Source organism: Osmerus eperlanus, chromosome 1 (genome assembly GCF_963692335.1).
Source record: "Osmerus eperlanus chromosome 1, fOsmEpe2.1, whole genome shotgun sequence".
NCBI lineage: Eukaryota > Metazoa > Chordata > Actinopteri > Osmeriformes > Osmeridae > Osmerus > Osmerus eperlanus.
This window is the reverse complement of record NC_085018.1, coordinates 26,314,928-26,341,177: the sequence shown is the minus strand read 5'-3', so window position 1 is coordinate 26,341,177 and position 26,250 is coordinate 26,314,928. Positions and strand designations below refer to the sequence as shown.

At 46.8% G+C, this 26,250-nt stretch overlaps 3 protein-coding genes across 7 annotated transcripts in view; 2 read left to right on the top strand and 1 right to left on the bottom strand.

Annotated features, from left to right (window-relative positions):
- Positions 1-1,018: 1,018 nt before the first annotated feature.
- snrpc (small nuclear ribonucleoprotein polypeptide C) lies at positions 1,019-3,473 on the bottom strand. Its single transcript, XM_062473628.1, has 6 exons — positions 3,353-3,473; positions 2,873-2,915; positions 2,677-2,785; positions 2,467-2,526; positions 2,080-2,184; positions 1,019-1,432 (listed from the first exon to the last, which is right to left on the bottom strand). The coding sequence occupies exons 1-6, from the start codon at positions 3,358-3,360 to the stop codon at positions 1,311-1,313; spliced, it is 447 nt and encodes a 148-aa protein (XP_062329612.1). The 5' UTR covers positions 3,361-3,473; the 3' UTR covers positions 1,019-1,310.
- Positions 3,474-3,968: 495 nt separating this feature from the next.
- On the top strand, positions 3,969-10,914 carry LOC134029493 (protein ILRUN-like). The gene is made up of 5 exons (XM_062473613.1): positions 3,969-4,245; positions 4,933-5,087; positions 5,375-5,572; positions 7,036-7,322; positions 10,128-10,914. The coding sequence occupies exons 1-5, from the start codon at positions 4,088-4,090 to the stop codon at positions 10,161-10,163; spliced, it is 834 nt and encodes a 277-aa protein (XP_062329597.1). The 5' UTR covers positions 3,969-4,087; the 3' UTR covers positions 10,164-10,914.
- Positions 10,915-20,331: 9,417 nt separating this feature from the next.
- Positions 20,332-26,250, top strand: part of LOC134029467 (SAM pointed domain-containing Ets transcription factor) — a 12,257-nt gene continuing 6,338 nt past the window's right edge. For all 5 annotated transcript variants that reach the window (XM_062473577.1, XM_062473569.1, XM_062473584.1 and 2 more), the window contains exons 1-2: positions 20,332-20,881; positions 25,752-26,205. In XM_062473577.1, the coding sequence (XP_062329561.1) occupies positions 25,761-26,205 (445 nt within the window). In that variant the 5' untranslated portion in view covers positions 20,332-20,881; positions 25,752-25,760. The remainder of the gene's footprint in view (positions 20,882-25,751; positions 26,206-26,250) is intronic.

Here is a 26,250-nt window from a genome sequence, read left to right as displayed (position 1 = left end):
ACGCCTCCATGTTATCAGTAGCTACATCAGAGGTAGTTTGTGGCATCTCTTCTTGTGGTTTTTGCATATTGAAAAATCTGTGGATTACTTAGCAGTCATTTCCTGAAAGTGAAGACATTACTTATTTTTGACATGCATCATATGATGTCCTTTAGGAATCTGGAACTGCTATAATACTAAAGTGGTTATTGTTTTGTCGATTCCAGAGGAACCGGCTATTCAGTGCTATACAGTACATAGCACTGATCATCTAGACCTCAGACCCACACCTTCTCTTGTCCTCTCCTTCCCCTGCACACATACCTGCCCCCCGTCTCTGTGATGAGCTGCAGTGAGTCTCTAGCGCCACCTGGAAGTCACCATGCATAACCTCAGCAGACCTCCACAACCTGCTGTTTCAACGGCAGCTAACAGCTCACAGATAAACCCAAACACAACTCCAAGTCAACACACTTTATTTCACGAAGAGAAGACTGGACTACATTTTTATAAAACAATGGCACAATAAAAAGAAATCAGGGAGCTGTCGACTTGGAAAGTAAAGTCTTACAGTGAGCATCTATTCAGAAACTAAAAAAAAAAAAAACACACCACGCTTCAAAAAAAGACCTGTAGGATGGAATATCACACGTCTGCTTGTGTGTGACATCACTAACAAACACCATGACCAGGTGTGTGTGTGTGACATCACTAACAAACACCATGACCAGGTGTGTGTGTGTGACATCACTAACAAACACCATGACCAGGTGTGTGTGTGTGACATCACTAACAAACACCATGACCAGGTGTGTGTGTGTGTGACATCACTAACAAACACCATGACCAGGTGTGTGTGTGTGTGACATCACTAACAAACACCATGACCAGGTGTGTGCGTGTGTGACATCACTAACAAACACCATGACCAGGTGTGTGTGTGTGACATCACTAACAAACACCATGACCAGGTGTGTGTGTGTGACATCACTAACAAACACCATGACCAGGTGTGTGTGTGTGACATCACTAACAAACACCATGACCAGGTGTGTGTGTGTGACATCACTAACAAACACCATGACCAGGTGTGTGTGTGTGTGACATCACTAACAAACACCATGACCAGGTGTGTGTGTGTGTTGGGGTGGGGTGGGGGGGTGCTAACTCTAAAAAGGATGATAGTCCCAGGTTCAGGAACACAAATTTCTCCAAAAACTCAAAAGAACCTACTGCTGTGGCAGAGCGAGCGTCCTCCAGAGTCAGAGAGTGAATGTTCATGACGGAGCCGATCAGAGGAATCCCTCCTGGCCTGCGGCACACTGGGGGCCCTATCTGTCTGGCCTCATCATGCCCGGCCGGACCGGCATCATCATTGGTCGAGGGGGACGCATCATGTGAGGTCCTGGCATCATTTGCATATGGCCTCCCATTGGTGGACGCATTCCTGGACCTGAAGGACAGGAAACAAAGGATTAGACACCGGCCAACATGAAAACACAGTCAGCACATCATGACAGGTCAGGCATGAAATGAAATAGTTGGGGACTCAGTCACAGACAAATGTCCTTAGAGGGTTTTTGTAAGATGGAGGTGAGCAGCCAGACATATATAGTGAATAAATAATTCTGTCCTAAAGGAGACATCTTGGCAGACTCGACAAACAGACCAGATCATATTTGATGACTGCATGTTAAGTCTGACACGTGTAATGCTGTTTAAACTAACCATCAGTGTTAGGCTGCTGGTAAATATGTTCAACTGTTTATTAGCCGTTACCTAACATAACTTTCTCAATATCTGGTCATATCCTTGAACTTATTTCAGGATCAATGTTTATTTTAAATTGACATTTTTTTCATTTAGCAGACTTTCATCTAATGCGACGTATGAATACTGTATGTAGAATGTATGGCAGAGGATCATGGATTAGGGGTACATGGCTCCAACTGTTTGTCCAGTGGTCAGATTCAAGGAACAATGTGAATTGTTGGTTGAGGGGCAGTTCTATGGGCGTATGTGAAGCCTTCTGACATTGCTTGTAAAAAGGGCTTTACCAATAAAGTTGAATTGAAAGTGAGCTGTGGGTCCCATTCTTACCTGGTCCTCCTGGCATCATCCCATGAGGAGGGGGCCCCATCATGGGCATCATGGGGGGGCCTCCCATGGGGGGCGTGGGCAGCATGCCGGGGCGCGGAGGGCCCCCTGGGGGTCACAACACAGACAGGATTATTCAGATTTGACAGATTAGAGGTTATTAATCACTGAACAAAGACATAGAAGAAACAACTTGTTGGTCCTGAGTTTTGTTAGTAGATGAAACAGTAGATGTACAGCGGAGCTGAACACAGAGCCTGCCTGGGGACTCATGGCAGTGGGGAACCTAGTGCAGTACCCTCTGGTCTAATTATGTTTGACAGAATGTCTACATGTGAAGCAGCAGGCATCAGATCATCTCTGATCCACAGCTTGGCCATGTTGTCTTACCTGGGGGAGGGGCGCCAGGGAAGGGGGTGCTGGGGATCTTGCCCTGCTGGAATGCAGCCGCTGTGGAAGAAGAACACCCATCAGACACACCAACAGCTGCAAGGTGACTGCTCACGAGCACATCACCAATCGCGGGGTCAATTTGGTAATTAGATAGTCACAGAGAACAAGGCTTTCAACGTGCCGACACCGCATTCGCTGTCTGCTTACTTGTTTTATCAATGAGGCTCTGTGCCTGTTCCTCCATCCACTTCTGGTAGTAGTCCTTCACATTCTCCTTGTGTTTTCTTCCACTGCAGTGGGTCTTTCTCACAGACGGCTGTCATAGGTCAAAGTACTATTAACTGCATCATCACAAAATTTATTTTACATTACAAAATCGTATGATTATTCTTCAGTTACTTACCGAGTCATGTGTGAGGTACGTATCGCAATAGTCACAGTAAAATCTGCGGGATTCATAGAGATTTTGGTCATTGTAGCTAGCTAGCTAATTCGTCTAAACATCAAAAAAAGCAATTTTGCCAATATCACCACATCCTCTAAGAAAGTGAGAAAGTATACGTTGATATGATTAACAAAGTTACGTTAACTTTCTCAGAGTCAACGTGAATTGACATATTAAGTGATCATTTTATAGAACAGTAACGTCAACTGTAGCAAAGACTATCCACTGTGCCGGCGATGATAGCATAGCAAACGTTAAACTAGCTATGTTGTAGCTAGCTAGTCTAACTAGCTAACGTCTAAAAGAGCTAGCTACTAACACGTTTTTATGTTTCTGTTTCATAGCCAGTGTGCTCGAAAAATTGCTCATAAACATGTTTAAAATAATTTGAGAGAAGTATGCGTTCAAGTTAAATGTTTAATCGAAAGATATACTTACTTCGGCATGTTGTTCAAGCAACGCTGTCCCTCTGCCGCCGTGAATTCGTCACTTCCTGGTGTTCGATATAAATATTCGTAAACGCAAGGTTTGGTCTCAACGGTTCCACCTGAAACAAATGCTATTATATACCTTGTCTTTAGTCAACGATTGACTAAATTATCACGAATAAGGGATTGAGTACATGTTTTGTGTGAGAACACAGAAATTGTATGTATTTGAATTAATTTGGGGCAGAAGTACACTTCCAGCTATGTCATTACGCTTTCAGAATCTGCCACACCACCCAGAAATGGCCAGGCAATAAATACATAAATAACTTTATATGAATAAAATAATAAACTTGATAATTTATAAGTTTTTAAAATGTTTTTAATTTATGTTACCGTTAAATTCAGTTTCTCAGCAACCTCGACACAAACGGCCAGCATTATTGCATACTTTGTTTCTTTTTTCGATAGTTTCAATTATCTAACTAAAAAAAATGTTTTTGCAACTTAATTCTTGGGAGTTTCCTACGATCGGTTTCATTAATTGATTAGCCAATGAAATGATGCATTTGAATAGCAACAGATGACGTAGCCATGTTAGTGACGATAGCTGACGTTCGATAGTAGCGACGTCAAACGCTGTTCCCTACCATGGTTGTTGTTGATAAACTGGTTGTTATGACTGGACAAGGCCTTGGTGTAAATTAGGAGAGGAACCTCCGTCTCCGCCACGGGATACCTGCCAATGGAGGGCATGGACATAGACCTCGACCAAGAGCTCATGCAGAAGTTTAGCTGCATGGGCACCACTGACAAGGACGTCCTAATCTCTGAGTTCCAAAGACTGCTGGGGTTCCAACTCAACCCCGCTGGCTGTGCTTTCTTCCTCGACATGACCAACTGGTGAGCTCGGGGATTTGGGGCCTAGCTAGATAGCGTATTAGACTGCACATTGCTAAAGGAATGTGAAAATAGTTGGTTGAGAGAAGGCCAACGTTTCAGGCTTTCGAGCCGTTTTGAAAGGGTGTCTGGCATTATCAGCATTGATTGAAACAATTAGCACGAGATACTAACAATGGCATTTGAAACTAGAACTAGCCAGCTAGCTACCTACTACTATTGAGTTATGTGAGCTAGGCTAGTTAGCTAGCCAGGTAGCTAACTAAATAATAAACCACAAGGCTACGATCTAAGGTTTACTGCTGTTAAAAGTGCTAAGACATCTGCTTTAAAACCATTATTTTTACGTAGATAATGTGTGCTAGTAGCCACTCGTTAGCTACTGCAGAGTCCTACAGTCTGAGAGGCTAGCTCGTATTTCTCAAGACAACTTTACCAGTCAGCGTAGATAATGACGTAATGGGTCGTGAGTGTTGCCTAGCGTTTGAATAAAACGCTGACATGATAAGATTTAAAATAAACTATTGCTCAACGACCTTCACCTGATCACAGATAGATTGACAATGTCATTGAAAGTGAAAATAAAAAATATTTGAGCTTGATCTTGTTTTATTGTACATACGTTGTAGCGACAAGGACACACTTATCCAAATGTAAGTTAAAATCTCCTCCCCTTGTCTCTCGGAACAGGAACTTGCAAGCTGCTATAGGTGCGTACTATGACTTTGAGAGCCCTAGCATCAATACCCCGTCCATGTCCTTCGTGGAGGACGTGACGATCGGGGAGGGGGAGTCCGTCCCGCCGGAGACACAGTTCACCAAGACATGGAGGGTCCAGAACACAGGTGGGTCGGAGGATTCAGAGGGGAAAGGACGAACACACAATACCACAGTGTTCTGGAAGGTTCCGCCATGCCAGTAATAGTGGAAGTAGAGATAGTTATTTTGTGTAGTAGGTTTAGTGCCTGTAAATGTGTGTTTTATTTTAGAGATTTGGAAAGAGAGTTGTTCAGTAGTGTGTGTGTTTCGAATTGACAGTGTATCTCTGTGTGTAGAATTGCCACATTACTAAATTGTGTGTGTGGAATCGCCACATTACGAAATGGTGTGTGTGTGTGTGTGTGTGTTGCAGGAGCAGAGTCGTGGCCTCCAGGTGTGTGTCTGAAGTACATCGGTGGGGACCAGTTTGGTCATGTGAACATGGTGATGGTGCGCTCGTTGGACCCCCAGGAGATCTCTGACGTGAGTGTGCTGATGTGTAGCCCCGCCGCCCCGGGCATGTACCAGGGCCAGTGGAGGATGTGCACTGCCACCGGACTCTTCTATGGAGGTGAGACACTACACCTCACCACTAACCCAACACTACACCTCACCACTAACCCAACACTACAGCACACCACTAACCCAACACTACACCTCACCACTAACCCAACACTACACCTCACCACTAACCCAACACTACAGCACACCACTAACCCAACACTACACCTCACCACTAACCCAACACTACACCTCACCACTAACCCAACACTACACCTCATCACTAACCCAACACTACACCTCATCACTAACCCAACACTACACCTCACCACTAACCCAACACTACACCTCACCACTAACCCAACACTACACCTCACCACTAACCCAACACTACACCTCACCACTAACCCAACACTACACCTCACCACTAACCCAACACTACAGCACACCACTAACCCAACACTACACCTCACCACTAACCCAACACTACAGCACACCACTAACCCAACACTACACCTCACCACTAACCCAACACTACACCTCACCACTAACCCAACACTACACCTCACCACTAACCCAACACTACACCTCACCACTAACCCAACACTACAGCACACCACTAACCCAACACTACACCTCACCACTAACCCAACACTACACCTCACCACTAACCCAACACTACACCTCACCACTAACCCAACACTACACCTCACCACTAACCCAACACTACACCTCACCACTAACCCAACACTACAGCACACCACTAACCCAACACTACACCTCACCACTAACCCAACACTACACCTCACCACTAACCCAACACTACACCTCACCACTAACCCAACACTACACCTCACCACTAACCCAACACTACACCTCACCACTAACCTAACACTACACCTCACCACTAACCCAACACTACAGCACACCACTAACCTAACACTACACCTCACCACTAACCCAACACTACAGCACACCACTAACCTAACACCACACCACTAACCTAACACTACACCTCACCACTAACCCAGCACTACACCTCACCACTAACACAACACTACACCACTAATCCAACACTCAATACCACACACTAGACTAACTCAGTTTGGCTTAGTGGATGGCCTGGTGTGGGTCTGGAGCTTGTTGATAGAATGACCAGAATGTAATGCTCAGCACCACCTTTTCTGTCCTTATTTCTCTCTTTCTTATTCTTTCTTTCATTTGATCTATTTTCCCTCCCCCTCTCTCTTTCACTCTCTCCTTTTCTCTATCTCTCTACCACTCGCCCTCCCTCCCCCCTCTCTCCTCTCCTACCCTCCCTTCCTCCCTCTCTCTCTCCTCCCTCTCTCCTCCCCCCTCTCCTACCTCTCTCCTCTCCTACCCTCCCTTCCTCCCTCTCTCTCTCCTCCCCCCCTCTCTCATCCCTCTCTCTCTCCTCCCTCCCTCTCTCCTCTCCTCTCCTACCCTCCCTCCCTTCCTCCCTCCTCCCCTCGCTCCTCCCCCTCTCCTCTCCTACCCACCCTCCTTCCTCAGATGTCATCTGGGTGATTCTGAGTGTGGAGGTGGGGGGGCTCCTGGGAGTAACCCAGCAGCTGTCGTCCTTCCAGACAGAGTTCAACACGCAGCCTCACCGCAACCCCGAGGGGGGAGACTTCAACCCCTTCGCCTCCCCGCAGAGGAACAAGCATGACACCGACCGCGACCTCCTCAAAGACCCAGGAGGATCATGGGAAGGCTCGTCGGACGGCCAGGACGTGAACGGACTGTCACACAACGCCGTCAACAGAGCGGCCAGCCTATCAGTTGTGGCTTACAGTCAGGTAGCATGCTCGCGCCTCACCTGACAGCCTTGAGCTTCCTGTTTCCTGTTTCGGAGTCTGGCCTGTGGGCGTGTCCAGGTTTTTTGTGATGATGTCAGCTGCTCATGCGTTCAGACCAGGGAGGATTCAAATCCAAAAAGAAATTCAAGCCAATTTGCAGCCACAGATTTTCCCCATACTGTACAGTCTCTGTGTAGTTGTGAGAGAGATTGCCCACCAGTGTCCAGGCCTTTCCACTGTTGCCTGGCTGTGACCCTGTGGAGAGTTACAATAGGCATGCCCTGACCTGTCTCACCTGCCAGATCCCTCTGCAGCCAGCCAGCGATATGGAACAGTGAACCCATGGAGGTGGTTGGTATGATTTGATAGCTCAGGTCGGACCAACACCTTTCTTTAGTATACCAAAGGTGTCGCGTCATCATGGTTCAAAGGTCAGCTGGTTTATTCGTTGTCTGACACAACTGTACTGTTGTTTATTGTTGTAACGTTGTGAATGTTGGCATTTGTTGTTAAGTCTTTCTGGGTGTTCGGAACATCTATAATCCCTCTGGTCAAGGACACAAACAGGCTGCTGTTCTGGATGAATACACATCGGACAGATAACCAATACCTCAATGTATCCTTCTTCCTCTGGTCTTTATATAGGCCCTTACATTGACAGGACCTTTTGAGTACTAGTTTTTCAGGACAGAACACAAACATAGTAATATGCAAACACACCTGTCAGTAAGGACTGTCATAGCTGTGGTCATGTCCCACTACTACATTTATAGTGGTGTGTACAGCTCAGTGGTTAGAGCTTTTGACTGCAGATCAAGAAGTCACAGGTTCGAACCCCCGATGTTTGTTGCTTTGGATCAAAGCTACATGAATTCTATTATTATTGTTATTATTGGGTGTGCTTTGCCTTCGGCAAGGGTACAACCTTTGTTCTCTCACATATATATTATTATTATTATTCTTTTTGCCCCCCTAAAACTCAGTCAATATTTGGCCTACATAGACAACCTAGGTGTCAAACGTTTCGTCCTGGTACCGATTAAGTTGCTTCTATTGGGATTTACGTTCCGTTGCACGGTTTAAGTAGAAATTAAGTTTTTGTGTCGAAAAGTGAAGCTAACGGTGGCTAACTTGCTAACCACAGTCAATGACGCTACTTACGTCACTAACGTCACGAAAACTCGCGTGACTACCTCTAGCAGAATATTAGTTTAGCAGCTCGTTAACTTCTGGGAGATAGCTAGGCTAACTATAGCTTTACTGCAAGGCAGCTGCAGAAACGCCACAAGCAAAGAGGCCAGGGTGATAACTATTTACTAATTTTACTTTGTGATATGACACACAATTGTGATGTGTAATGTACAATATAAGCTGATATTATTAAGGAAGTACATCTACTTTTGGAAACAGTAGTCTACTATTTCACTGAAGTATTAGCATCATGACATTAGCCTCTGTTGCCCGGGCAACACATAACAGTGGTCTATGATGCATCTGTTTTCAATCGTTAAAATAAACATTCCTCACAAATACGTTTTCGTTGTAGGATTTATTATGACATTAGATTACAAGTAAACGATTTGTGGGTGAAATTATCATTACCTGTCGTTTCAAACCAGTGTAGCTCACTGCAACGCTGTAGCCTACGCGAGACACTACAAAAACATCTACACAGCTGTTTAGAAAGTCAAACGGCAACAGAACATGTTCGGCACTCCCCTTACTTAAATCAAAAGTCTATCTAACTACTAACCTGAACTTCATTGGCACAGCCTAAACTTTGTCAATCTGTTCATGAAAATAATTAATTTCAGCCTAAACCGTACAACGGAACGTTAAATCCAATTCAACCAACACAATCGCTACCAAGACGAACACAGCAGTAGTCTACTAGTACTGTACCGTAGTAGTACAATTTACCGGGGAAGCTTCTCGCATTTTGCGTTGTTACTGACGCTTATTATGAATGAGCGATTTTCCACTAATTAAATGTCAAGCTTATTTACGTTTTGGGGGGCATATTTTCAGTTAGCAGATGGTACTGTTTGAATCGCAATTCCATCTTCTAATCTACAGTACTGCCGGTAACGTCGTAGAATAATCTTCAAAGGGGGTTCTTTATTAATGAATGAATGCAATGAGTAGGCTAAATGCCTGAAAATATCACGAGAAGTGAAACACTTAAAAGGACGTTTAAGTCATAGAGATTAGGTCAATTTTTACACCGGTCTGCCAAATCTATTCGTTTTGATTCAACGATGAGGCTGCCTCTTGCAGGGGAAATGAGAAGACATCTATTTAATTCTACACTTCACTCGTATTTTCAGTTGTAAATGAGCAGCAAAAAACAATGCTTTTAAATCTATTTAATCTTTATAAATAATAAGTATGCATTTTTATATAAAATATACAGAAATATCAGTTGTAAAAATGTAATTCAAAAATGGACCCCTGTGCAACCAACGCAAGCAAGCACACCCTACAATTTCCCCAGAAATTGTACCCTCTCTAGTTAATATTATTACTCACTTGCGGGTTCATATCCAGTGCTGCTGTAACTACTGGGGATGGTGATCTAGGGTTAGGGTGATCTAGGGTTAGGGTGATCTAGGGTTAGGGTGATCTAGGGTTAGGGTTAGGGTGATCTAGGGTTAGGGTGATCTAGGCTGAATCACGAGGCAGGTCACTCACTGAGGAGTCATCGCTGACTCATGGTGACGTGACCAGTTACTGTGCTGTTTCTTCATGTCCCAAGGTACAGGGCCGGTGTGGGAGTGTGTTAACCTTTACCTTCTCCTCCTCCAGGGGATCCACGGGCCGTACCCTTTCGGACAGAGCTAGAGAGACATGCTGCTGGCCTGTCCTGGAGCTCCTGGAAAGCAGGGGGTTGGAGACCAGAGGAACACTTCTTTCATATGGACTCTTGATAAGCCTCTCCCTGGCCCTGCCTCCAGCCCTGCCTCCAGCCCTTACTCCCAGCCCTGCCTCCAGTCCCTTACTCCCAGCCCCAACCCCCAATTCACCGCCCCTTTCCCAGCCTCCGGTCCCAGCCCCTAGCACCAACTCTAGCCCCAAACCCAGCCCCACCCCTATCCCCACCCTCGGCCCAGCCCCAGCCCCCATCTCTGCCCCAGCCCTAGCCCCAGCCCTTCCCCAGCCCCGGCCCCCATCTCTGCCCCACCCCCAGCCCTCAGCTTGTCCCACAAACAGGAACCACAACGAGGGCCTGGGATGTCAGCGTTGGCTGTGTGACCAGGACCCTAGAACGTGTGGATCCACATGTCTGAAGGCTGAGGACAGATCGCTCGACACCCTAAAGACACGCTACAAACACAACTTGATTAGTTCTCTGTGAGCCGTCTGCACCTTGTGAAGCAGGTACGAGAGCTCGGCCTGGGGGCTCGTGGAAGGGGAGCCACAGGAGCAAGAAGCCATCAAAATCTAGTTTGCCTGGTGAGTGGTTGTAGATTCAGGATCTGTGTGTGTGTGCACGCCAGTGTGAGTCTGTATGTGGGCATGTGTGTAGGATTTTCTTTTGGATTTTACTGAACATCAAGCAGTGTATACTGTCTGGGTATGGATGTTGCAGCGACTGAATTGATCAAACCGAATATTCTTTATTTTTTCTCTCAACTTCAACATTTGTTTATGACTATTTCAGTAGTGCTTTATGAGTTACAACAAGGATTCACGCCTCGCAGGCAAGATAACATTCTGGCTTGTTTCTCCTCTGAGGTCTGTAGGCTCATGCTTGTGCTGTCCAGTCTTGGCTGTGCCACTGACGCAAGGTCGTCCCCAAATCAAGTAACATTGTCCTTTGAAGACACCAGATGGTGCTATAGGTCCAACTCAATCACACTTCCACCAAGGATCCCGGGGACAAACACTACCAGCAAATACTTCTAAATACTTCATCATGCTGATTTTAAATGTTTTTTGAATCAATATTCTAGATGTAACGTTTTGGCTCATGAAATAATAATGTAGGTAGTATTTTTATGTGTTTGTCCCTGGGGACAGACGGGAAGCTGTGTATCTGGTGGAACCTGCAGCTACACCTGCTGCATCACTGCTGCTGCATCACTGCTGCTGCATCAATGCTGCTGCATCAATGCTGCTGCATCACTGCTGCTGCATCACTGCTGCTGCATCAATGCTGCTGCATCACTGCTGCTGCATCACTGCTGCTGCATCAAAACATACAAACATGTTTCGTGTGTGCGGAGAAGATAGTCTACATTTACTGTCCGTTTTCAACACACACACCCCTGAAACAGCTGCTTCTGCTCTGCCAGCTTCTCTGACTTCTCAGTGGATCATGTGACCTGGGGCTGAATGATGCTGGCGTGGTTTCTGGACGCGTGCTGTGATGCCTTGGGATCAGTGCAGCTTCGAGTGAGGTTTGACTGGGCACATGACAACTGATAAAATGCTGATATTTCTGCCTGATGTGGAATGTACACGTGTAGGATGGAGGATGCAGCCATGCGGCGGGTGGGTTTAGATCATTATTGTTTACAAAGTAGAAGGGATCAGCAACACTGACGGGTAACAGCGTGTCTGGTTGCTGAGGCGACAGTCAGACCTTCTCTTCCAACCAATCACGATGGTCCAACTTCAACAGCTGATTCATCGTCACTACAGGCCAGAGGAAACCAGGGAGTAAAGGTGTGGGTTTCCATGGTTTCCTCAGGTGATGTGTGGTCTGTCTGAGCAGCATGGGGTCCTCCCCAGTGTCTGTTTCTACCCAGTCACTACGACTGCCGGCCCACACAGAACACCCTGGCCTGTCTTCTCTGATCGCTTTCACTTCACAATCAACGGATCACTGTCAGCTGTGTGTGTGTGTGTGTGTGTGTGTGTTAGGTGGTGTGTAAAAGACCAGATATTATATAATTTTGCTGTATTTCTTTTGTTTTCTTTCAATTTGTGTCGATGGATAGATTTGGTCTGGATGGCCTGGTGATGGATGGGGTGAGAGTTTGCGTTAAGAGTCCTAAGATAGCACATTTATCAAAAGAGAACACGACAAAAGAATTAAGCCTTTTTCCTGTATGTATAAAAAAAAACATTTGTATGAATAAATTAACACTGAAACAAGGAATACAGAAGTGTGTGTTTTTGTGTGGAGGTAAGGGCTGGGTGTGTGGGGAGGTAAGGGCTGGGTGTGTGGGGAGGTAAGGGCTGGGTGTGTGGAGGTAAGGGCTGGGTGTGTGGGGAGGTAAGGGCTGGGTGTGTGGGGAGGTAAGGGCTGGGTGTGTGTGGAGGTAAGGGCTGGGTGTGTGGGGAGGTAAGGGCTGGGTGTGTGTGGAGGTAAGGGCTGGGTGTGTGGGGAGGTAAGGGCTGGGTGTGTGGGGAGGTAAGGGCTGGGTGTGTTTGGAGGTAAGGGCTGGGTGTGTGGGGAGGTAAGGGCTGGGTGTGTGGGGAGGTAAGGGCTGGGTGTGTTTGGAGGTAAGGGCTGGGTGTGTGGGGAGGTAAGGGCTGGGTGTGTGGGGAGGTAAGGGCTGGGTGTGTGGGGAGGTAAGGGCTGGGTGTGTGTGGAGGTAAGGGCTGGGTGTGTGGGGAGGTAAGGGCTGGGTGTGTGTGGAGGTAAGGGCTGGGTGTGTGGGGAGGTAAGGGCTGGGTGTGTGGGGAGGTAAGGGCTGGGTGTGTGGGGAGGTAAGGGCTGGGTGTGTGGAGGTAAGGGCTGGGTGTGTGGGGAGGTAAGGGCTGGGTGTGTGGGGAGGTAAGGGCTGGGTGTGTGGGGAGGTAAGGGCTGGGTGTGTGTGGAGGTAAGGGCTGGGTGTGTGGGGAGGTAAGGGCTGGGTGTGTTTGGAGGTAAGGGCTGGGTGTGTGGAGGTAAGGGCTGGGTGTGTGGGGAGGTAAGGGCTGGGTGTGTGGGGAGGTAAGGGCTGGGTGTGTGTGGAGGTAAGGGCTGGGTGTGTGGGGAGGTAAGGGCTGGGTGTGTGGGGAGGTAAGGGCTGGGTGTGTGGGGAGGTAAGGGCTGGGTGTGTGGGGAGGTAAGGGCTGGGTGTGTGGGGAGGTAAGGGCTGGGTGTGTGGGGAGGTAAGGGCTGGGTGTGTGGAGGTAAGGGCTGGGTGTGTGGGGAGGTAAGGGCTGGGTGTGTGGGGAGGTAAGGGCTGGGTGTGTTTGGAGGCAAGGGCTGGGTGTGTGGAGGTAAGGGCTGGGTGTGTGGGGAGGTAAGGGCTGGGTGTGTGGAGGTAAGGGCTGGGTGTGTGGGGAGGTAAGGGCTGGGTGTGTGGGGAGGTAAGGGCTGGGTGTGTGGGGAGGTAAGGGCTGGGTGTGTGGGGAGGTAAGGGCTGGGTGTGTGTGGAGGTAAGGGCTGGGTGTGTGGAGGTAAGGGCTGGGTGTGTGGGGAGGTAAGGGCTGGGTGTGTGGAGGTAAGGGCTGGGTGTGTGGGGAGGTAAGGGCTGGGTGTGTGGGGAGGTAAGGGCTGGGTGTGTGGGGAGGTAAGGGCTGGGTGTGTTTGGAGGTAAGGGCTGGGTGTGTGTGGAGGTAAGGGCTGGGTGTGTGTGGGGGCAAGGGCTGGGTGTGTCCGGTAGGGTTCATCTCAGTTGGCTCCTGTGTGCTGGATAGGTACTCTGGTACAGGCTAAGAGAGGCTAATATAGGAGAATCAAAGGATTGTCTGTGTGTTTATATAGTATTGTGAAAGTATTAGTAAAATCAAATGAGTGTTAATATTAAGAGTTTCCTATATACCCTGTCTGATCTCTCCGTGTGTGATTTAGAATTAATGCAGGGCACCTTGGCGGCGAAAATGTGTATAGACGATTTATTTGAGGCGCGATCCAGTGCTCCATCGCTTTGTACAGTTCAACATGGCGGGGAACGGGTTTAACATGCACATTTATTAGTCGCGTACCGCTCATCCAAACAACTCCACACTCGACACTGGACGTCCTTGAGTCCTGAACGAGACATCTGCCTGTACTTCACACAGTTCCCGGTTCACAAGATAACCAAGACTCAGCCTACAGACAGACCCTCCTGAATTTATAGTTGATGTAATTGAAAAGGCCGGTCAGCAGCTGTGTGACACCAGGGCCTCTTCTCACGTTTACTGCGCGGCCGTTATTTTACTGTGAGACAAGCCGTGAGGTACGAGCTGCCCCGGGGGTTACTGCAGTTTGCTCTGCTCGATCCGCCCTCGGGGGTACTGCACGCTGGCCCAGGCCTGCGCAGGTGTCTGGCCTCATTAGGTTAATGGGTTCCAGCAAACCAGGAAGTAGCGACAGGTTTACGTTGAGACATTTAATGGTTTACTTTGCTCGTTATTTCTTCCATTTGTTGACTTTGTTGACATCGTTTGAGTTAAATGATTCTTCAGAAGTTTAAAGGACTGACTTCCTTAACCACATCACTGTTGAACTGTCTGATATTTGATGCAACAGACTCCTCCTCCTCTTCCTCCTCCTACAGGTATGAAGGGATCTCTGTCTCCTCCTCCTCCTCCGTGTGCCTGTGTATATCATGTGTATTTGCAGGTGTTCATTTCATTGGTTGGTGCAGACTTTCAGGAAATGGACAAATAGTTGCAAATATTGACTTTTCCTCTGTATATTGTGAAACTTTGTGGAACCTGTAATAATTTGTGCCAAATCGCCAAATCAAACAGCCAATCTTACCAGGCTTTAACCCTCGTGCTGCCTTCGGGTCACATGACCCAAAGGTTCATAACGAACCATCGTTGTGTTTACCCAATACAAAAACAAATAAAAATAATTTTCTTTTAACCATTCCAATGTGGGGGGTCTGACACAGCCCGACAGTTAAAAGAAAATGCTTCACTTTGTTTTTGTATGAGGTAAATTTGTCGCAATACGACGGTGGGTCACAATGACTGATGGGTCAGAATGACCCGAAGATAACACAAGGGTTAAACAATCAACACAGCTGAAATACTGAGTTCAGTCCAAGACACACCATCTTAAAACAAGTGATAGATAGACTCACATATTTAATTCAAACAGAGCAGAATTAAATCTTGAATAATATGTAGTGTTTCTACTGCCAGTGCAAAATACTCATGTGATTTGTCACATCTACAGTTGGGAAAATTCACAAGGTTTGATCAAAACATTTGATTATGGACCATATTTTACAATGTTCACTAGAAAATTATCTCAATAAAGTTTGAGAGCTATGGGAGCACTGCAAATCACGAAAGAAAATGTAGGCTTGCCATTTCAATGTAAAGTAAAAAATAAGAATGTAAAATGTTTACTATTATTTACAGTAAGATTAAACCAAGTGGTGTTGTTTAAATATTGCTCAACACTTACATGTTATTTACAGGAAAGTACGATATTAAAGAACACACTTTTTCAGATATTCACTGTTATCAGGCATCCTCAGAATGGTCAGTATGACCGCAATTAGATTTCAGTGTAAATAAAAAATAAAATCTATACCATAATTTACAGGATGTGTCCTCTGAATTGCCATGATGCCACCCTCTGATAGTGAACAGCACAATGTCACCCTCTGATAGTGATCGGCACAATGTCACCCTCTGATAGTGAACAGCATGATGCCACCCTTTGATAGTGATCAGCACAATGTCACCCTCTGATAGTGAACAGCATGATGCCACCCTCTGATAGTGATCAGCACAATGTCACCCTCTGTTAGTGAACAGCATGCTGACACCCTCTGATAGTGAACAGCACAATGTCACCATCTGATAGTGAACAGCATGATGCCACCCTCTGATAGTGATCAGCACAATGTCACCCTCTGATAGTGATCAGCACAATGTCACCCTCTGATAGTGAACAGCATGATGCCACCCTCTGATAGTGAATAGCATGATGCCACCCTCTGATAGTGATCAGCACAATGTCACCCTCTGATAGTGAACAGCACAATGTCACCCTCTGATAGTGAACAGCATGATGCCACCCTCTGATAGTGATCAGCACAATGTCACCCTCTGATAGTGAACAGCACAATGTCACCCTCTGATAGTGAACAGCATGCTGACACCCTCTGATAGTGAACAGCACAATGTCACCCTCTGATAGTGAACAGCATGATGCCACCCTCTGATAGTGATCAGCACAATGTCACCCTCTGATAGTGAACAGCACAATGTCACCCTCTGATAGTGAACAGCATGCTGACACCCTCTGATAGTGAACAGCATGATGCCACCCTCTGATAGTGAACAGCACAATGTCACCCTCTGATAGTGAACAGCACAATGTCACCCTCTGATAGTGAGCAGCATGATGCCACCCTCTGATAGTGAACAGCATGATGCCACCCTCTGATAGTGATCAGCACAATGTCACCCTCTGATAGTGAACAGCATGCTGACACCCTCTGATAGTGAACAGCACAATGTCACCCTCTGATAGTGAACAGCACAATGTCACCCTCTGATAGTGAACAGCATGCTGACACCCTCTGATAGTGAACAGCACAATGTCACCCTCTGATAGTGAACAGCATGCTGACACCCTCTGATAGTGAACAGCATGCTGCCACCCTCTGATAGTGATCTGCATGATGCCACCTTCATTAAACACCTGAATGAGCAGCGAGCCAGCAGGCTGCGGTGCGGCGTGTGTTTGCAGGATGTGCAGTAATACTGCTCACTTCCGACCCGGACGCCCTGACACAGTCCCCAGCTGCTGGGCTGAGCCTAACCCTAACCCACATCAGGTAAATAGAGCCAGATAGCAGACGGGCTCAGGTGGAGGGCTATCTGTCGTCAGGAATTGCAACATTCTTGATTAAAAAATAAATAAATACAAAGATATATGTATTGTGTGTCATGACGCCTGTGTCTACTGGTGACATGCTAAGCACTGGGATGCACTCGGAAACGTTACAGTGTGATTTTCCAACTTGAAACTCCTTCTTGTGGCTTTAGTACAAAAGCCTTGTCACATGGTAGATCAATGCTGTGGTTCACGCTGCAAATGTGAGTCCCCGTCATTATAATGGTTCTGAAGGTAAAATCAAATTAAATTTTTTCCATTTGTGGTAGGATTCGTGGTCAACTGTTCAGCCTCATTGACAAAACCTGTTAAAGTTTGCCGTGAGTATATAACACTGTGCACATTGAGTTCCCTAAACTCCAAATTCCACATATAAATTCTCTAAAATACTTTCTTCATGGTTAAATATCGACATCGCCAAACACGTTAATCATGAGTCATGACTCACAGTCCCGTCATCCCTATGAATGTGGCTCTGTCTGTCAGACTATGGCAGTTTAACAAAATAAATAATAGATATAAAATAGCAGAGCCAACAATCTACAACTGAGGATGTCAATCATATGAAAGACACCTGCTTACATATATATTACGAAACAATACCCTCTAGATGCAGGAATAACGGAACAATTGATCTTTATCCTACTACAAACCAAGACTGAGATAGCATCTACAACAGAAAAAAAGGAAAAGCGTTTGTGAGTAAGTGAGAGACAAGCCCACATCCACCTGCTTACTGTCGAGGCCCAGCAGTTAGAGATGTTCAGGTGATAAGGGACATCAGTCTCAGGTGCCGTCATGTGGGGGTCATACTGGCCCTCAGCATGTCACACCAGATTTCTACCTGCCATTCAGAGGGCCACGTCCCTAGACCCCTTCAGAGGTCAGATTAGAACCACCTCTCTATTAGTGGTTCATAGCTGAATAAACTGCCATGCAAATTTCCCAGATGAATGGGATGTGTGTAAAACCGAAGCAAATAGAAGAGATGAAGAAAATGACTCAAGCTCAGCTCTGAGATCTGTATTTTGATAGCACTGACAGATGGTTGGGATTAGTTTGTGAATGGATCTAAACTGTGTAATACATAATATATAACTCTTTCAACAGCTCATCACCTTTACTATAAGCACTACAACAAACACACAACACACACACACAACAGACACGCAAAGACAGCACACACACTCACAAATAACACACACCACACACGCACAGATAAACAAACAGTTAAAACACTGTTTAAACGTAGCAGGCGTGAAAGGGCAGTGATGGAGTGTGTTTGTATTGGTGTGTCTATAACAAACAAACGCCATGCTGCTCCACCATTAAAGGCCCTGTGTGTCTCTGACGCAGGCTCAACACACCTCGTCCAGATCTCACAATCACTCCATTCAAGCCCCGAACATTGATATCTCCCTCAAGGCACTGTCTTAGCAGGTATAGAGCATTGAAACTATGTACAGGTCTGAAAGCAACAATATCTTTTGATTTCTACAGAGGTGTGATGCAATTAATGTGTGGTTGTATTGAAACTGATACTGGTTCTTAAGTACATAGTCCAAATGAATGGTGTGCTTGTAGGTAATTGGTAAACCACTTGTGTGTGTTTTTTGGAGGGTTGTGGGTTACATTTTACATTTAGTTATTTGGCAGATGCTCTTATCCAGAGTGACTTAAAGTAAGTACAGGGACATTCTCCCCGAGGCAAGTAGGGTGAAGTGCCTTGCCCAAGGACACAACGTCATTTGACACAGCCCGGGAATCATACTGGCAACCTTCTGCTTAATGGCCCGATTCCCTAACCGCTCAGCCATCTGACCCCGTGTGGCTTAAACAGTTGTGTATAATATACTGTCCTTGTGTCTTCAAATGTCAGATTAGAAACAGGATGACAAAAATGCAAAGACATGGTGTTGAATAAGCCTACTTGAAGGAAACAAAAATATTTTTCAGTTTTTTTGTGGTTATCAGTTGTCATGTCGAAAGGCTTTCCACATATTAAGAAAGATCTGGAGACTGCTGGGAATGTACCTGTTGGTGACGTGTATAACAGGGACCACCCCTATTCCACGGCTATCTACCTGTACACAGACAAAAACACAGACACACAAAAACACAAACACACACGCACACACACGCAAACACACACACAAACACGCACACACACACACACACACGCACACACACACACACAAACACACACACAAACACGCACACACACAAACACACACGCACACACACACACACAGTGTGGATGATAAAACTCACCCTCAATTTACCAAATAATGTTTCAAAAGGTTATATCACAGACACAGACATGTGGGCCACCAATCACAAACCAAACTCAGGATTAGAAGACAGGAGTTGAAGAGGGATGAAGGTACAGATTTGTTCAGTAATAAAATTAATGTTTTGTCCCTATAAACATGTGTCAGCTAATGAGGCCCTCTGAGAGCTGCTCCTCTCTGTTTAGCAACACAGAGGAGCAGCTCAGTGTCAGTGGAATGTCAATTTCCAATTTTGGACCGCTACTTTCCTGACAGTTATTTTTCATCTGTGGCTTATTTTGTGAAACCGCCGTCAGTCCTCCTCAAACCGGAGCATAAGACGGAAGTTCACAAATCATATAAATTGATTATTATTCATGTTAGAATAACCATATCTACCTATGGGTACAAATAAATTAACCTGAAATTGAGGGTGATGTTTCTCATCAGTGAAATTATTTTATAACGTTACAGATGTCGCAGCTTAAATAATTTGTCATTCATGCTGTTGTTGATTATGCTTTAGAAAACGAAAAACATTAAGTTTGTACCAAATTTGACAAAATACCAATTACGCTTTTTTATTTTTCTATTTAAATTTTTATCATGTAGTAAGTAACTTATACTATTTTCTAAATGTATCAAACAATTAAACTGATTAATTAATGGTGTTGGAAAAACCATTCAGATTCATTTCAAACTTAACAGAAGCAAGATGAACCCAGGAGGAAATCCATGGTCTGACAGCCATGACTAGAACTTTATTAAACAATGCCAGGAAGCAGTCCCAAGTTTTCCCCTTTGAACTGAGTCTTGTATTGTACCATCAGAGCTGAAAAGGTTCCTCATTTCCTTAGAAGAGGAGGGGGGCAGGGGAGGAGGGGGGCAGGGAAGACACTGAAAGCCGAACTCCTACACCGAGGTCATGCCTCACACACAGACTGTGTGCACAAGTAGAAGAGGGCTGCCCTATAAATATGAGCTGCTGTCAATGGTGCAGGAATTCCTTCACTCTCACTCACTCCCTCTGACACAGTCCACACCCTAGGCAGGTGCCCTGTCACAGAGAGAGCTGGAGAGTTTGAGCTGTGCTTCCCAGCCCTGTTAGCAACACCTGTACCACCGTCTGAGAGAGAGGCAGAGCCAGGACAGAGGCAGAGAGATAGAGGCAGCGAGAAAGAGGCAGCAAGAGAGAGACAGGCAGAGACAGAGACAGGCAGAGAGCGAGAGAGACAGAGAGAGAGACAGGCAGAGAGAGAGACAGGGACAGAGAGAGAGAGAAACAGAGAGAGAGACTATCTGCCTCAGGACCCAGGCTAAGGATTTCTCTGTTGTCAGGGAGACAGACACCTACCCTTCCTGCTGCTTGCAGCATCTCCTGAACCATCTCCAGGACCAGGACCTCTAGCAGACACCAGGACCAGGCTGCAGATCAACCCCACCTGACAGCAGCCGGACCTGGGTTCACCAGGGTTCACCAGGGACCCTGCCTGTCCTGGAACCAAAGGAACATCATCCAGGTCGTCTCCTCACCCCTGTCAGGGAGCGACACCACTGCCCAGGTAAGAACAGCTGGGCTGGGAGAGGGACTGGGAGAGGGACTGGGAGAGGGACTGAGAGAGGGACTGAGAGAGGGACTGGGAGAGAGACTGGGAGAGAGACTGGGAGAGGGACTGAGAGAGGGACTGAGAGAGGGACTGGGAGAGAGACTGGGAGAGAGACTGGGAGAGGGACTGAGAGAGGGACTGAGAGAGGGACTGGGAGAGAGACTGGGAGAGAGACTGAGAGAGGGACTGGGAGAGAGACTGAGAGAGGGACTGAGAGAGGGACTGGGAGAGAGACTGGGAGAGAGACTGAGAGAGGGACTGGGAGAGGGACTGAGAGAGGGACTGAGAGAGGGACTGAGAGAGGGACTGAGAGAGGGACTGAGAGAGGGACTGGGAGAGAGACTGGGAGGTGATGGTATCACAGGGGTTGTTAGAAATTGCCTTTTTTTCAGGGATATTTTTATCAGTGTTTAACAATGTAATATGTAGGTCTACTTTAGTTTCTGGAATAGTTTTGTGTATTTCCCCCTATTACATCCAAATCAAAAAGTTGTTTTGTGTATAAATAACCTTATCCAAAAATATATCTTTCTGGTGGAATTCAAGATTAGTTTTATTGACATTAGATCTAAATATCACTTCCTCTTCCATCACAAACAGCAGATCTTTTTATAACCTCGTCCAACTTGTTCTGTTCACGCAGCTTAAACCACCTATCAGATTTCACCATCAACCCTTGGTGTGTGAACACAATCCCACATTCTCTGAGACACCTCAGTCCTGAGCTAAGCCAGCCGCCCCAGGCAGCGTTGCGGGTGTGCAGGAGGAGGTGGTGTGGCTCGGGACCAAGCTCTATACCGTGCTTGGCTGCGTCGCAACAGAAACACAGCCCTCTGTGCCTGCGGGCAGCAGAGATAAGGAGAGGGCTGATGGTTGGAGGTTCTGCTTCTTGGTAGAACTGGAAGTATTTCCCGTCCAGAAACACAATAACTGTGAGCAGCATCTTATATTGAGTGTTTCACTCTGGGTGAATTGGCGGGATGCCTGAATCACCGGCCTTAACAGTCTTGTGTGAAAATACACGCAAACTAAGAGGAGAGGACAAGATAAGAATCTGGTCCTGTCTGTTGGTTTTTTTAAAAGTATTAAAAAACAGTTTTAATACGTTTAACTGTAAACCCTGATGTAAAACAACAACTTTCTAACAGGCAGATTTATCAGTGACTTGTAAAGACTTTTCTACAGCAGACAGAAGATGAATATGTGTGGAGACTTTTTCAAACCTTGTGCTCAGGGTCCTGATCGGGGGTAGATTCACAGGATAACCTTTCTCTTCATTTAGTTTTTTTGGTCAAAGGTTCTTACCCAGAAACATTCTGGTACAGTAGAATTCTGACTAAATGCAATTTTAAGGGATAAGTCGTGGATGCCATGAAATGGGCCAATTGGAACCACAAACATTTATTAATATTAATTTCCTCAAAAATATAAGATAAAACATACATTGTTTTGCATCAAGAAAATTATGCAATTGAGTATTCTGTTTATACTAATGAAAAGCCATTGTATGTTTTTCTTTAAAGATTAGGGGTCAATAAGTCAAACTAACAGAGACAGCTCTCACTCTTCACTGGAGTCTCTCTCCTTCAAGCACACATTGTAAAATGGGACTTGTAAAATGAGTAAACTATTCCTAACAGCGGTCTTGACAGTGTGAATAGACCTCATATTTGACACCTGGCCATCCTGGGCTTGTAACAAAGAGGGTTTAGCGAAAGTTATAATCTGTAAAGGGGCTGTAATCGGTTCTACATCTTTCTGTAGCGAACACTTCCCGGCTGCCGCTCAGTTGTTGGGTCTATCTCCTCAGCACGGCCGGGCCAGGGGAACCTCCTGATGCCCCACACCCTCCTCCAGACTCCTTTCCTTGAGTCCTGGAGATCAGTTCTTTCACTCTTTAAGCTGTGTTTCCCATGAGAAACAATAACAAAGAATCCCTTTGGCTCCAAATCTCTCCTTAAACCGCACGCAGTTGCACATAGAGCAAACAGTCACGCCTGGTTATATACACTCCTTAAACTCCACAATCAAACAAGAGACCTAGACAGAGGGAGAGGAGGGAGGGGAGGGAGAGGGAGAGGGAGAGGGAGGCCAAGCTTGGAGTGGAAAGGGGGGAGGAAGCGAAGGAGAGGTTGAGGAGGAAAGGAGTGGAGGAGATAGAGGAGGAAAAACAGTTTATTTTCATGAGTCCTGTGAAAGGTCAGACTTGTAAGGTTTAAACAATCAATTCTGGACAGATCACAACAGCAGATGAATGCTTAGTCTTGAGTAAAAATGATAAAAATCAATTATACTTTCAACTAATAAAGCTGGTCCACTGCATCCAAGAAACAAACACAAAAAAAATGCACTTGGACGTTTCTGATATTTGGGTGAACTGTCCCTTTACACCATGGCTAGAACCACCACAACATCAACTCAGATGTGAAACCCTATACACCACCAGCTCCAAACATCCCTCCAGGGGAACCATCTTCTAACGACATCAGAGGCAGCCTTGACGCTGTGCAGAGACACCGAACCTGCAGGCTGGAGGGGGGGACCAGGTACAGCAACAGGATGGGGCAGTTTGGGGCTGGATGAGGCAGTTTGGGGCTGGATGAGGCAGTTTGAGGCAGGATAGAGCAGGATGAGGCAGTTTGGGGGTCTCCTTTGACTGTGGTGTCAAAAGCTGCCTTGCCAGTAAATGGAGCAAACTCTAATTCTTCTGAAATGAATATCAGCCTCTTCACCAAACTCATTTAGAGATCAGTCAAAGCCTTAATCCTTCCCCTGGGGCCTGTGTTTGCCCCGTTCTCCTCTACCCCTGGGGCCTGTGTTTGCCCCGCTCTCCTCTGTCCCTTTCCCCTTTTGGAGAGAGCTAATATGGCTACATTTGCTGGTGTAATGGGCTTAGTGCAAGCTGTTACAGGGCAGAGTGCACACACAGCAGGAGGCAGGAGGCAGGAGGTTTTTAATCGGACTCCCGTTGAACACAGGAGGGACACTGACACATCCCAGGAGCCTTTGCGGGAAGTCGGGAGATGAAAGAAGGAGTGAAGGATGGGGAATGTTCAAGGTGAGGGAGAGAGGGGGAGGGAGGGAGAAGGGGAGATAGAGGGAGGGAGAGGGGGAGATGGAGGGAGGGAGAGGGGGAGATGGAGGGAGGGAGGGAGAGGGGGAGATGGAGGGAGGGCGGGTGGGTGGGTGGGGTGATAGTTAGAGGACTTATTTTAGAGAGAACAACATATTTTTCGTTGGGGATCGTTGTGTGACTGAGTCTGATCTGCCACAGAGTCTTCCTGTGGCGTGTTCCTACCCACGCAGCCCTGTGAGAGCGACCTCTCACGTCAGTGTGCTACCTGACAACGAGATCGGAGGTTGTTTGGGTGTGGTTCTGTTCTGGTGGCTTTATGAACGGAGATCCGCTCTCTGGCCCTCCCTGTCTCCACTGGGAACATGTGCAGTATGAGAAAATCTTTTACAGCAGCATGGCACCAGCCCAGACACTGATAACCCTTTTGTGTGATGGCCATGCCCACACACACACTCACATACACACACACGTACACACACACACGCATACACACGTACACACACGCTGCCACAGCTGGTAGATGGATAGAAAATGGAAATAGCTATGTGTGCGTGTGCAACATCAGTGAGATTACAGCACCTGAGAATCAGCTGAAATCTATATAATATTGACACATAATGATTACTCCAGCACACAGACGTGCACCCAAGCATTAAACCCACCAGAGCTTAACACCAAGTGTCAAACATTCGACCGGCCGCAGTAACTGAGATAAAAAAGTTTATTATGGTTGAAGAACGACAACGTGTTGTCGCGACTCCGTCAGGGCGTCTCGACTCCGTCAGGGCGTCTCGACTCCGTCAGGGCGTCTCCCGTTCTCCTGACTTCCATTTGATTAAAATCTCCAGCTGGGTGTGGAGACAGAGGGGTGTGGAGGCGGAGGGGTGTAGAGGCGGAGGGGTGTAGAGGCGGCCGGCTGAAAGGCCAGGCAGGCGCCTGTCTTCTTCAGGCCTCAGCTCAGCCCTCGCACCCCCAGACACACGGCCATTCTGGCCCACTGACCCACGAGTAAGAGACTCAGTCAAATCCAGTTTGCTGCCCCAGTGTGGTGAGGCTCTCCTCGTCCTTCTGGAAGCTTCTTCAGGGCTCAGGGCTCATTTAAAGAGCCTCAGTAAACGGCTTCTCACCTCAGACCCACTCAGTGTTCTCAGAGCTTTTCTCTGTCAGGATTCAGACGAAACATCTCTCGCTCGTGGAGGTTGCAACTGCGATGTCGAGGACGCAGGTTTAGCTGGCAGGACGAGGTTTTCTAAGGTATCGCTGTTTAGATTTACTGCAGAGGAACATCTTGTTGTTTTTTTGTAAGTGTTGTGAAACTGTTGTTGTGGTTGCACAGATGTTAATGAACAATAAGACATAACCTGTACATTTTGAGAAATTATCCAGTTTTATCCAAGTATTTCAAAAGTTTACAATGAATTTTAATTTTTACAAATAATTATCTTAATCGCAGGCTCAGTGATTTTATTGTGACAGAGCTAGTCCACCAGAACTAGAGGATCTGTTATATTCCCTGGTGTTTAAGTTGTGTAAGTGTTAAGGGTTTAGAGACCCTACCAGGATTAACACTGAGATCAGTTTGAAAAAAAAGCAGAGAAAATTAAACTACTAACATGTGAACCTGTAACGTAAATGTAACATCACCTCTACGCTCGTCACATTTAACAGCGTAGTCCTTCGCCCTTTCATCAAAGATTGTAGAGTTCCAGCAGGTTGTAACCGATGTGTCTGGCCCCTCCATCCCTCCAGGACCCAGCCATGTCTCAGCCAGGGAGAGACCACCCAGGGAGCCCAGCCTACCCCCCACCCCGCCTGGGCGTGCCCGTGTCCGAGAGCCCCCTTCCGGCTGGAGGAGAGGCCTGGGAGGCTGAGGACACCAAGCCCTGCATGGAGGCCATGGACCGTGGCCTCCCCCCTGGCCTCCCCGGCCTCTACCTCTCCTGCATCGACATGCTCCTCACCGAGGACTCCGCCTGGCTGGTGAAGGTCAGCGAGGCTGTGCCCGCGTTGGCTGTCCCCCTGAGCAGGGGGGGACCGGAGCAGTGCCCGGTCATTGACAGCCAGGGCCTGGGGTTGTCCCCCGGGCTTGAGGCCCTGCAGGGCCCGGAGGAGGAGCGCTCCCTGGAGCAGGTGCAGAGTCTGGTGGTCGGGGAGGTGCTGAAGGATGTGGAGACGGCATGCAAACTGCTCAATATTACCCCAGGTAAATACCTCAAACTGATCAATATTACCCCAGGTAAATACCTCA